The sequence below is a fragment of the Chrysoperla carnea genome, chromosome 2 (assembly GCF_905475395.1).
Source record: "Chrysoperla carnea chromosome 2, inChrCarn1.1, whole genome shotgun sequence".
Classification (NCBI taxonomy): domain Eukaryota; kingdom Metazoa; phylum Arthropoda; class Insecta; order Neuroptera; family Chrysopidae; genus Chrysoperla; species Chrysoperla carnea.
This window is the reverse complement of record NC_058338.1, coordinates 84,610,853-84,625,411: the sequence shown is the minus strand read 5'-3', so window position 1 is coordinate 84,625,411 and position 14,559 is coordinate 84,610,853. Positions and strand designations below refer to the sequence as shown.

The 14,559-nt window shown below is 29.8% G+C and overlaps 1 protein-coding gene across 1 annotated transcript in view; it reads right to left on the bottom strand.

The window, feature by feature from the left end:
* The window catches only part of LOC123293239 (protein phosphatase PTC7 homolog), a 74,431-nt gene extending 65,747 nt beyond the window's left edge, over positions 1-8,684 (bottom strand). Inside the window, exons 1-2 of the mRNA XM_044873988.1 lie at positions 8,115-8,684; positions 2,474-3,109 (exon numbers count right to left, since the gene is read on the bottom strand). Of these exons, the coding sequence (XP_044729923.1) occupies positions 2,474-3,109; positions 8,115-8,343 (865 nt within the window). The 5' untranslated portion in view covers positions 8,344-8,684. The remainder of the gene's footprint in view (positions 1-2,473; positions 3,110-8,114) is intronic.
* Positions 8,685-14,559: the final 5,875 nt, after the last annotated feature.

Here is a 14,559-nt window from a genome sequence, read left to right as displayed (position 1 = left end):
ATTGTAAAACAAGTGAAAACAAACAATTGACTTATTAATTGTTGAAATACCATGTATAGACACTGTTGATGACTCTTATCACATTACACACTTTCATGTCACACATACATAATTGATATTCCCATATAATACATACTATAAAATTAACGCGTAATTTGCGCACTCACGGGTAAACAGTGATATTTACAAAAAAATGTTTCAAACAAAAGTTGTTTATTTTTTTAAAAGGAAAATTTTTTACATTTAAACTTTTGTTCTATCTCTAACGGTTTACAAGATGGGTCCTACGAACTCAGGCCCCAATTGGACGGACGGACGACCGAAAATGGACCAATAAGGTGATTTTATGAACACCTATACCAAAATTTTGTGCGTAGCATCAATATTTTTAAGCGTTACAAACTTGGGACTAAACTTAGTATACATTGCATATTACATATATGCATGGTATAAAAATTACAGGATTGAAAATTATCAACTATATAAGTGTCAGTTGGGTGTGTAAACAAATGCGCTGATATTTTGTAAAATAATTGCTTATAAATCAAACTTTTTTGTTTTCACAGCCATATGACATAATAACATGGTGACTACAATTTCATGGTTTTAAAAAATAGAAAAAAAAACTATATTATCATTTTCCAATTGCTTTTTGCCTAATCTATCTTGATTCAGATTTTTTTTCACATAGAGTAAAATACCCTTTTATAGAAAGATAGCATACCTCAGTTGTAAATAATATTTTAAAAAAACCAAACGGACAGTCGAAACATTTTACGGATACGTTGATTATAAAATCGACAGATGGCAGTGTTTTAGTATCTTATACTCTTAAATTTATTGCTATTCTGTTACCAAATATGTTATGTAGAAATACCGTGACAGGAATAATTATAAATCTATAATATTGTGTACATAATACTAATTATTTAAAATTGTTAAAATAATAAACAATTATGTATATCGGTTACTATTTTTACTTATAAATATTAAAAACAGAGGTGGAAGAGTAAGTCACCCTGTAAGTAATTAGGAATACAGTGGAACCTCGATAACTCGAACCTCAAAGGAAATGCAAACGACTTCGAGTAAATGAGTTTTCGGCTTAATAGGTAGTTCGAGATACCGAGTATTTAATTGCTACAGCGCGAGAGATTACAACAAATAAGTGTACAATTACGACATTATTATATTTTACTAGCTACGACTTACGGAGTCTGCCTTTTGAAATTCGAGTTACAGAGTAAGAATATCTACTATAATTACCTCATTTTGTTCGAGTTACAAAGTCTAAATAATTCGAGATACACCGTAGTTAGGGGTTCAACGGAACGGAATGGCCTTTTTTTGACTTACTGAGGATTACGACCTAACGAGATTCAAGTTATTGACGTTTCACTATATTAAAATAAAACTATTAAAGAAACATGGTTGATTGAATTGAATGCGGAATGATTTTGAAAATAATATCTACTGCTTTGTTATACTAAAATCAACTTTGTGCAGAAATTACGGTGGCAAGTTCAGAAATTAAATTCAAATTCTTAAATTCAAAAAATTGTGTAAACCGAAAAATGAATTTATACAGCATGTTCCAAAATTACTGCATCAATCAGTAGAGGTAAAAATATTTTAAGACTTTTTTCCAGCAATATAGTTCAAAAAAATTATTTGCGATTGAAGTGAGCAAATCAGAACGATCTTTTCATCGGCAGCTCATATTTATATTGAATTAGAAATAAATTGTATCGGTTTTTCACCACATTTTAAAGAATGATTTTTTTTAATTTAATATAACACATATCTTAAAGGGAAAATTTTGTTCGTGATTAGGTTTCCTACTTAATGAATGTGAAAATTATTGTTGTGTCCTTGTTACTCTTACATAGCCTTATGGAATAATTTTGACAATCAAAACTGTTTTGCTTTTCATAAAGAAAAAAGTATAAGCTTTTTTTCAAAATACTATCTTATTGTAAATAAGAAATGAAGGAATTTTTGATCCCACTTAAAAAAAATTCCCGCGTTTGGGAATTTTATATTATAGTTAAAAAATATTCAAAAAAGTATTTACAATACATATATACATTTTTATCCACACATTCATATAAATGTTTCTATCAATACATAAACATTTCTTTTTACCAACATTCCCGACTAAGATTTCTGATAACTTGTTTAATTCATTCACAGATGGCGAGACTATAGTTCGCAATTAACCGTAAAAGATAATTGTTATTTTTTGTCGTTTTTGAGACATACTTTGTATTGTATGCAATATTTGGTATGAGTTTTTCGTTTTCAGTTCTTTGAAAGAGATCGACAAATTTTATAGAGGATAAAAAGTACGTAAACTAAGCATGATTAAGAATTCGAAGTTGATTTATCAATGACAGCATTTGCTGACAGACGGGTACACTAGCTTCAATAGAAAAAAAATTAAAAATGATAATAAAAAAATTAATGAACTTACCAACTGCGTTAATACCATTATCTTGAGCGCTTTGAGCGAACGGTGACATATAATTACGATCAAATGCTAATTTACGTGCAATTAATGCAATACAATTTGCAACTGTTTGTAAAGTTGTTGCACTTCGTACACCTTGTGCTTTACGTAATTCACTGACTAACACTTCATCGGGTACATTATCAAATACACCATCTGTAGCTAACAAAATAACATCACCATCTTCAACGGGGAAATCATCTGTATCGGCTGATTCAGGACGATCACTTAATACGTTCTGTTGATGACCAGGTGGCGGTAATGATAATTGAAATGGGGTATTAAAATAATGCTGTTGTTCCGCTGAACGTCGTATAATGTTACCTTTACGTACAACCATGTAACCACTGTCGCCAATATTTGCCGTATATATTCGATTATTTTTTTTATTTAATATTACCACACATGCTGTACTACTACCTAATATAGGTTTTTTATGTTCTAAAAGTTCGTAATAGCTTCGTGCTAATAAATCGGAGGGATCACATGGATTAAATTGTCCACTTGTTACTAAACGTTCACATGTACGCATTAAAAATGATGAAAATTCACCAGGATCTATACCATATGTTCGCCAACCACCTACACCATCAGCAACACCTGCAAATTAAATAATTCACTTGTAATTTTAAGAATAAAGTGATGAACGATTTTTTTACAATCAAAAGGGAGAAATATTTGCTTCTAGTGCGTGCTTGCATGGTATGTTAAGGTTTTAAGAAAAAAAGCCGCTTTTAAGGAGAGTCTCTCATAATCGGAGATAAAAAAATAACTTAAACAAAAGTTGCAAAGTTTGAGGGGGGGGGGGGCATTATGTTCTGACATCAGATTGGACCTAGTTCTTCGGGTTTCTTTAATAGCCAATTTAGATCCTAAACGGTAAGAAATAGAATAAAACTTTAAATTAGAAAAACGTCAGCTTTCGGAGGAAATGCAACTTAAAAATATGTCATTATTGTATTTACTCGAAAGAAAAGACGCTAACTACGGAAAAATGCATTAGCCAAAAGTTGTCAATGGCAAAAGTGGACATTCGCTTGTGTCTATGACTTTGACCGACAATTATCGATAAACTTTAAGCGTATTTGCTTTCGATTAAATGCAATAATGACATACATGTAAGCCGCATTTCCTCCAAAAGCTAAAATTTTTCTTAAGTTTTATAAAAAAATTATTAGTTTTTTATGAGGATCAACTTTCTAATTTAAAGTTTTATTCTATCTCTTACCGTTTAGAATCTAAATTGGCTAGTAAAGCAACTCGAAGAACTAGGTCCATTCTGATGTCAGAACATAATGTCCCCCCATAAAATTCCATAATTTTTTGTTGAAGTTAGTTTTTGATAGGTTAACTACAATACGTGCTTTGGGTCATTATAAATTAAAATGGCTCATCCTGTATATACAGCCACAATCAACAGAAAAATTTATAAAATAACATGCGTAACGACTTAATGCATAGTTTAAAATTAATATTTTATTGTAAAACAAAAAGAACTATTAAATTGTGGCTGTAAAAATATGTCCCCAATCATTGGCTTTAAATAATAGTATTTTTTCTGCCACTATCTGACAGTCTATAAAGGAATCATCATGTCAGATATGACAACGGTAAAATAGGATTTCTTTAAAGGTCAATGGTCGATCACTTAAACGCAGAATAAGCTCTGTATCAATTTTAGTGTCTAAATTTGCAATTCGGAAAGCTGCAATGCAATACACTGATTGGGATTTAAATTTAAACAACTAGAACAAAACATCAAGATTCAGAGGATCGTCTAAAGGTCACCGATGACCTGACTCACATCGAATTGATGTAAGTTACGGGCCATTTCTATTTGAAAGGTAATGAACTAGCAGGTAGCCTTCCTCAGATTTTGCAATTCCGAGTGATAAATGGTAAGTAGCCTGGTCGTCTAAATTCGAACTACTGAAAAACCATACCTCCCGTATTAATTAGTACGAATTTTTAAAGAAATTTGACAGGATTTATCTGATTTGGATATGAATATTTTGATTGGCCTTTAAAAGGGTAAGTAACACGTATTTCCTTCCATCTGGTAGTCTAAATTTTAACAATCTAAATCGGACTCATTTCTTGTTTTCATTAGTACGAATTATTATCGCTAGTTGGTGGTAGGGGGTGGGGTTCGGGACGTCTCAAAAGATCTTTTCTTTTTAATTTATTTTAAATAAGAATTCTTTTTTTAGCTTGATCAGTAGGATTGCATGATAATTATTAGACTATTTAACTTGAGTTATAAGTTTATAAAATAAAAAGGGAACATCCTGGTTTTTAGACGGGTTGTTTTCAAGGAGGGTTTTGAGAATATAAAGTTTACGTGCTGAGGACCTATTCATTATTTTGGTCAAAAGTCAAACAGTATCACTTTAAAATGAATAATTAAGTAAACAAAATTTTCCACTCAAAAGGAATTCCATTCGTGAACACATTGTATACAAGTCTAAAAAAATAATCATGCCACTCGAAAAACATGATATTTTTGAGTCTCTTTTTGCTACTTCTTGGCGTGATTGATGATAAACAACAATATTTAAATCTTGCGATTTGAAATATTTTTTAAAATTATGAATTAATTATATTATTAAATGATAACCTTTTTTTTATTGAAGTACAAAATTGAGGACTTTTTAATAACATCAGTATGACGTAGGTAAAATATTGAAAATAAAACAAAATGTTTATAAAAATGACGAAGTTTAGTTAGGTCTGTTAGCGAAAATTTTAATATTTTCTTTGCTCTGTCATTTCATAGCTTTTTATCTAAAAGACTTAAAACATAGTTGTAGACACGGACGTTTGGAATTTTTTCAATTTTTTTTGACGAAACGTTGTAATTTGAAATGTAATATTTAAGCAAGGAAAGTAAACTTGATACAAAGAAAATAGAAGCGATAAAAATAAACAATTCAAATTACATTTTATTAAAATTTCAATCGAGGAAAAGATAAATTGTAATCATTCTCAATTCATTGTAATTAATAACATCAGCGCTAATAATTTAAAATAATCAAATGTTAATGAATGTATATTTTTAATTGACTAAATTCAAATAACGTATTTGACATTTGTACCTTGAGATCTAACGTTTTGTGACTACAGTAAGTCCATGTGTATGCAATACCAGTCGTAGTCGTAAGCCCTTAGATAATCTGTTACTAGATAGGCCCAACGTATACCAAGCATGTACATTTTTACTTCACAGAGAAGATTAACAAAGATAACAATACAATATTCAAACAACTGACAGAGAAACACAATACCAGAGCCTGGTATTCAATGCGCATGATTGTATTGACGGGAATCAGCTGCCTCAATAGTAACTTTTTGTTGAATTATTTCTGTGTTGTTAAAGTTCTAAAAAATGGTTAGATATTGTTTTATTTGCAAGGAATATTTAAAAGTAGACATGTATCACAGGTTAGTAAAGTTTAATTATAAAATAATATTTATTATGTTGTAAATACGCGCAAGGATATTATATTGTATATTAAGACATGCGCATTAATAACCATGCTCTCGTATTTATTATCCTTCTCAATCTTTTTTGAGGGTTCGTTCTCACTTTGTTGCCAATACGAGTTAGTATATTTTCAAAGAGTAAGCCTATGTGTATGCATATTTTGAAATTGTAGCAATTCCAGAGAATTTTTGTATATATTAAATATATATCCAGGTGTTCGTAAAATCATGTAATTAGTCCATTTACGGTTGTCCGCCCATCAACATGATAACTCAAAAACGAAAAGACTGAAATTTTCGTGCTCAGGACGTACAAAGTGAGTTTGAATTCGTAAATGGGCAACATATGTTAATTGGATCTTGGGTCCGTAGGACCCATCTTGAAAATCATTAGAAATATAACAAAATTTTAAATGTAAGAAATGTTCCTTATACAAAAATAAACAACTTTTGTTTGAAACATTTTTTTTGTAAACAACACTATTTACCCATGAGGATGCAAATTAGGACAAAACTTTGATGTATACCCAATGTCAAAAAAAATGCTCGTTTTAAAACATTCTAAGTGTTACTATTATAACATAACATATGATAAGTACGCTTAGAATGTTTTAACTGTGGCATTTTTTTTGACATTGAGTATACATTTTCTCCAAAACTATAAACTATAGGGAGTTGAAAATTTCCATATAGTTTCAACTAGTGGTCTTGAAAACAACGAAAAATTTATAAATACCTTAGAAAATTTTTGAAAACCAAAGGTATTTTAAACAATTAACTCAGTCAATTATTTTTTCACCTATTCCTTTTTATCTTACTGTTATCGAAATGAAAATTAGTGAAAATAAAAATTAGGGTTAATAGGTTAGGTAAAAATTATTACTCAAACGAATTTCAATCAACTTTGAATTCATCAATAATTGTAATAGCTTATTTTTGACATAACCGACTTGACTACATGCAGTATTTTCTAAGTAGTTTTCAAACTTCGACATTATTATGCCTATAATGTATATATAGAAAATTCATTTATGCCCTCCCTACATATGATTGTGAGACAATATCTTATATTATGAGAGCAGGAAAACTAGAAAGGCTGTGGTTCGGTCATTAGTTCATTGAACTTGAAATTTATATGTAAAGAAAATAACTGATATAACTTAGGGTACTTGGGGTAGTAATCGAAGTTAGTAGCTCAACCATTTTATGCAACTCAAAATTAATCGATTTTGGAATGAATAAAAGTAGTATATAGTATAAAAATCCTGGACTCTACAACATACTGAAATTCAAGGCATTTATTTATAACAAAAAAGGTTACATATTGTTCCTTGACTTACAATTTAGTAAAAAAAATTGGAATAATGCAGTCATGTTTGTACATGGCCTTTTAAACTTTAATTTGGCTACCGAACAAATATGAATAAAAAACTGCTGATAAAAATAGTTTGGCAACCTATTGATTGATTAAGATATCAGGTGCTTTATACATCGGTCATAACTTATAGTTCAAAAGGCGAAAATTATTTGTCACATGTTTTCAAGCTACAATTCAGAAATTTTTCGTACTTTTTTTTAAACATTGATTAGGTACATTTTAGGGCAGAACAAATTATGATACAATTACCCAAATTATATTACAATTCATTCTCTTAGCATCCAAGATTTTTATATAAACTCTTTGCTTAGCATTGAAACTTTAAAGAAAAAGTTGGGTTAGGTATTTCTAAAAGAATTACTTTAACTAATTTGTAGATACTCCTCGTAAAAAAACAAATAAATCTATTTTCATGTAATTCACTTAACGATTTATTGAATGAATCAATGAAATAATATATTAAGTAATATTTCTGCGCATAGATGTAAGTAATTATTATAAAACATATATAAATCTTTTGTCCAACATTTTGATATAATGTTTTTTTCCTCGAATTTTTTTTCGACTTTAATTTTTTTTTTTGGAAATGCAAAGACTAGTTTAAAACCCAGTTTCTATTTGAACTATAAATGTAGCTTTGAGAACATGGATTGTGAACTTATTAGAAATAACCATAAATTTGAATTGCCACATTAAATTTGGAAATTTGATTTCATAAAAAAAAAAAAATTTTATTTTCCTCACCCATAACATCAGCTGTCGTATTATATTTTGCTGAAAACCATGCATCATCACCAAATTGTCCCTTAATCATTCGACGCACACGCTCTTTGGGGAAACCACATGCTACAGACACTAAACGCGGTTCGGATTTTGGATTGTTTATTTGGGAATCGGCCACTGATGATATATTTGTTATACCATTCCACAAAGCACGAGACAGAATTCTGCCAGTCCAATAAATTGACTGCATTATTTATTTAAATTTCACACAATTTTGCTCACATTAATATTTATTTACAATAAAATACAAACTTTAGGTTGTTTTTATAACTAAATGTAACATTTTTATTGCGCGCATAATAAACATTATTTCAATCAAACATAGCCAGCAACTAATAAAATAATGAAACAATACTCGTGATCAACCATCAGCTGTCTACAAGGCCACCCCAAAAAACTTATGCCTCTGTCGATATTGTAAAACACCGTACATTTTTTGTCAATAAAAACTTCAAACACTATATTTGTGCTGCCATCTGTTAGTCGGTGTATTGACTACTAAAACTAACCTTTCTTTTCAAATTTTTGTTCACATTTGATATTTTTCCAATATTTTCCTGATTTGATTATATTTTGAAATTATTAAACAAAATATCCTTGAGAATTTTTGTCATTTTTCTACTACACTATTAGAAATTTTTTTAACGATTGATCCACTTAATTAAAAATTGTTCATAATTATAAATTTTAAATAAAAATTTCTATTTTATAATTAATTTAATGAAAATTTGAATAATATTTTTCGAATCTAATTTCGCCAAATTTAAGAAAATAAGATTTGAATTAACCTCAAACAAATAATGAATTGATCAAATTGTATTGTTTACATGTGTTTAATATTTTCATTATTTTGTTTGTTTCATTGTCATGACTAGTTCAATGTTTTTCTGATAGATAGCTACACGATCAGTGAAAAAAAATTCGGATCCAAATTCGGACCTGGATTTTGATCCAAATGGATAACTTTTTGGATAGCTTTAGAATTTTTAAAAATTAAGGTAGAGAGCTGAAATTAGATTCTTTCTAGCACTTTTTTAGCAACTTTTAATGGGCTCTTAAGCGATATATATCACGCTGCAGGCGTTCGGGTATCAATTTTCATTATGACAACGATTTGTCTACCCAAATTTTTTGTTTGCCAACTATTCCAAATGTAAATTTTCCTTCATAAACAATTTATTAAAACATAAAATAAAGTACTCCACAATTTATAAAAATGAGATGCTAAACTTTTGTATTATTAGCAATTAACTGTGCGGAGGGTTCCGCACCATCGTATTAGATATTACACTATGTATCTATTTCTTATTAAAAACTTTTGTAAAAGATATAAAAAGGAGAATAGTTAGTACTAAATGTGCAGATGTCAAAGTTAAATTTCCTCAAAATTTGAAACTGTTGGGTAGACAACCTACAATTTTGGGTATGGACACGATTGTGGGTGGACGCCTAATGTATAGCATTTGCATTTTGTGAAAATTTACATTGAGGAGGGAGGGAGTTGCTGAAATAAATTATAATTTTCTTAAAAAAGCTAAAATTAAAAATCGAAGGGTGCAAAAAAAAATTGGGTGGAAAAACGTGGACAAATGGTTGTTAAACGGACGACGTCTGCATTTTATGAAAATTTGAATCTAGTGGCGCTGATGTCATAACTTTCAATTAGAGGGTTAGCAAATGTGAATAAATGATGGACAAAAGAATCCAATCTTTAGCATTATATGGAAATTCTCGGGGGTGCTATTTTTACAGAACTAAAAAATCCTTATGAAAAAAGTGCGAATTGCCAATTCCATAACATTTTTTAGATCCGTGTAATACTGAAATGAGGGATACCGCATTATCCCTACAAATAATAGAAGTAGAATCTCTGACTTCTTGTGTATTGCATTTAAATAAGTATTGCATTTAAATAAATACTTCCTAATAAAACACCAATATTCATTTTTTTATCGGTAGCAATTCAATATCTTATACATTATTACCTACTCTAGCAAGTTTTTTTCTGCCCTACCCTTATCTTTCTTATTCTTTTATCAAATTCCATGATTCACCCCTCATTTTCAAGCTTATTATTTTTAAGTTTGACGAAAAATAGATTTACGATCTAAAAATGTAACGCTTAGGAAAAATACGCTAGATAATTAATTTGAACGAAAAATGTTAGTTTTTACAAATGCTCTCCTAATACTCTAATACATATAGCTACTATTTTTAATACATGTTCTCCTAATATTAATTTAAGAACTTTTGTTTTTTTTCACCACTTTTCTACGAAATTTGTTGTTTGTTTGTTTTTTATACCATGTATATGAAATACACATAGTATATTAAGTTTAGTCCAAAGTTTGAAACGCCTAAAAATATTCATGCTACGAAAAAAATTTTGGTATAGGTGTTCATAGAATCACCTAATTAGTCCATTTCCGGTTGTCCGTCCGTCCGTCCGTCCGTCCGTCTGTGGACACGATAACTCAAAAACGAAAAGAGATATCAATATGAAATTTTTATAGCGTACTCAGGACCTAAAAACGGAGGTCAAGTTCGTAAATGAGCAATATGGGTCAATTGGGTCTTGGGTCCGTAGGACCCATCTTGTAAACCGTTAGAGATAGAACAAAAGTTTAAATGTAAAAAATGTTCTTTATAAATATATACTTTTGTTTGAAACATTTTTTTGTAAACATCACTGTTTACCCACGAGGGCGCTTATTAGGTGCAAATTTTATGGTATGCATTAATATGGGAATATCAGTGTGTGTGTAGCTATTTAAAAGTGGATATTTTTTTATTAACGTGACGTCAAAAAACAAACGATTACTTCATCAACACTGTCTATACATGGTATTTCAACAATTAACTCAGTCAATTGTTTGTTTTCACTTGTTTTTTTGTTTTTTTTTTTTTAACAACGGAAGCGGAATTCCGTACGGGCTGAGCTAGTTATTAGTATATTTTCCTAGGCATGAATTTAATAGATTGTTTTATGGTACCCATTACACGGTAGTATACACCTCGGTACAAATCTAACACTAAACACAATGAAACTTTCGTGATAGAAAATGCAAATTATCCAATCAAATATATTGAAAATAAAAACACCCACTTCATGCAAAAGTAAATATACAGGTGGTCCAACAAAAATTAAAAGTGCCCGTATATGAATGTGTCCACATCTGTATAGGTACATTTACAATATTTTCAATATCACTCTTGCTCGATGTTGAGCTCCGTGAAAATAGCACCCCTAAATGCGAATTTTCATAAACTGCTGATTAAATTCGTTTGTCTATCATTTGTCCACCCAAAATTTTCGTTTGTTCACCCTCTAATTGGAAGTTATGACACAATTAACAATTTTTACATCAGCACCCCCAGATGCAATTTTTCACAAAATGACATTCGTTTGAAAATTATTTGTCCACGTTTGTCCACCCTTCAATGTTAAGTTATGAGGAAATTAAAATTTTCTTCAGCACCCCCAAATACGAATTTTCACAAAGTGAAAATGCCATTCGTTAGGCAACGATTTGTCCACGTTTAGATGGAAATCAACAAAATCGTATATCAACACCACTGGGGGTACCGATGTAAAAATTTTTAATTGTGTCATAACTTCCAATTAGAGGGTGGACAAACGAAAATTTTGGGTGGACAAATGTGGAGAAATGATGGACAAATGAATCCAATCAGCAATTTATGAAAATTCACATTTAGGGGTATTATTTTCACAGGGCTTCGATGTTGTTAGAATACTAAAGGATTTCGCCCACACAAATTTTTGACTTGTGGGCGTTCAAATATTAGGTAAACAAACTTTCTATGGTTTTAGACTCCCCCTCCATATTTTACACCCTCTCCCAAATGATAAGACCGAAGCATCAAAGAGCTTTAAGTACAAAACTTGTGAAGCAGGTGAAGAAAAACGCTTTCATTTTACAAAATTAGTTGATTAGTGAATCTAGACTGTGAAAGAAAAATTTCACATATATTTTATCGCCAGGATGTCTAGATTGTCGTAATATTAGTCTCCAACTGTAGCTTTGAGTAAGGTATTTATTACCGCTAGTATCCTGGGTAGTCAATTTCATCACATGCACTATAATAAATAAAATTAAGTGTTTTACTTTCTTCAACAGTGTAATCAAGTGTTGAAAAACACTTTTCAACACGCGATAAAAACATATATTAAAATTATACTTTCATATAATAGTTTAATTTTTAATCAAACTTTAATAAGTTATCTGAAAATTTAAAATAAATTTTAATTACCTACCTGTATTTTCAATTTATTTCCAAAATACTGAGTTGACCTCTTAAATAAAATAAGAAAAGAAAGAAACAAGTCCAGTAGTTTTCAAAGCAGTTGGGGCCAATTATAATTTTGACCGGCCCAAATCTTCCCAATAATGGGATCGACTGTCAAAATCGCTATGTAAACTACTTTTCAAATTTTATTTAACACAGTCGGGTTTTTGATTTTTTTAATTATTAATTTTATTTTAGACTTTTTAGTGTCCCAACCATGTCCCAGCAATAAATTGTGTGTTATTTTACTATATTAAAACTTTAAAGTTAATTATTATTTCTAATTAAATTTAAGCACATAAACTATATTTATTTTTGTAATCTCCTTTAAATTTACGTTATTTTGATACCATACTCGATATGTTTTGTTAATTTTTTTTATTAACTTATTACTATTTCGCTCAAAAAATCCGCCATTTTGTTTTGTTTTTTCAAACACCTATCTAAAAAACACTTGTGTTTTCGTGACAAATATAATGATACCAAAATGTTGAAATCTATTAAGCCGTTTGGAAGATACGAGGTAGTAAAGAAATTTACATACAAGATACGCTCGAAAAACATAACAACTTCTTGTCAGTCGGGTAAAAAGAAAAACTTTTTTCATTAGAACATGAAGATCCTGATATCGTAATTGTCTATTATAGCGATACATTCTATTACTAAACTTTCCAATTTAGGTATTTCACTTGGAATTTTTCTCAGAATATGGGTTGTGTGAGTAGAGCTACCCACACAATCCAAATGAACCACCACGACCTTGGGCGATACACCACAAGGATCACCTCCAAATTCTCGTTCAACGCTCGATTTAATGCAACTTAATGAGGGTGTGCAGGATACTTTACGGAAAGGTTAAAAAAGAAGATTTTTTTATGTCAGTTTCATATTAAGAGAACGAAATGATAATATTTTTAGCATGAGAATAAATAATAATTTTATCATTTGTATGATTGTGTGCTTGTAATAAATACAATTATAATTAATATATAATCATTCTAATTAAACATCTTTTTTCTACAAACTTTACCACAATTTCATACTTTCTTCATATTTAATTGTTTATGATTATATTATATAATGGAAAGTGTTGCGTTTATTGAATTTTTTTTCGTTATGTAAATTTTTATTTAATGAAAGTAATACCTAACTATAGGTACGGTATTTTGATAAAGAAAATTATGTTTTGATAGTTTCATAATTCACTAATTTTTTCACAGTTTTGTTAATATCACTAATAGTCGGTTGAGAGCTCAGTGGCTTTTTTGAGTACAAATTTGAGGCAGATTGAAAATATTAAAGTTGATAACTTACAAATGTGTGTATGGTGAAATCGACATTTTCTCAAGTTTTCGACCTCGAGGACCTTGAGTGAAAAGAGGAGGGGAGAACTGCCAAATATTGGGCCTTTCTATGGGTCCCCAATAAATTTTTTTCCTTACGTCCTACGGCAAAAGCATTCCAACTTATTCTGAACTTTTTGGCACTTTTTGAGAATTTTGAAAAATGACGAACGCCATCAAAATTGTAGAAAATTTAACGCTCTACAAAAAGAATGCTTTTGCCGTAGGACGTAAGAAAAAAAGTTATTGAGGAAAAACCGGAGGAAGGTCGAAAGTTTTGCAGTTTCCCCGCTCCACCTTTCGAGCCAAAAACTTGAGAAAATATTAATTAACCATCCCTGAACAACATACTAAAGCTTCATTAACTTTTGACCTTTTTCCACCTGAAACTACTTGCCGACCGGAGTATAAGGTATATTTATGTGCATTCGATATTATTTCGATATTATTCTTTTAAAATTTTTGTTAGTTTAGAACTTTCTCATAATTGATCTTTACGTAACGGACGGATTTCGGTTTCGGGTACTAGTTTTTAATCCATATTTAAAAAACGTCTTGTTTACATTTTTTTAATATAATTTTGTTTAGGATTAAAACTGTAATTTTGTTTTAGCGTAATAATTGAGATCAATAATGAATTTCGACTACCTATAATAATTTAACTAAATTAAAATTGTTATAACTACAATTCAATCCAAAAAGTTTATTACAACATTATTATACCATATATGCACAAAAAGTATACATACATTGTA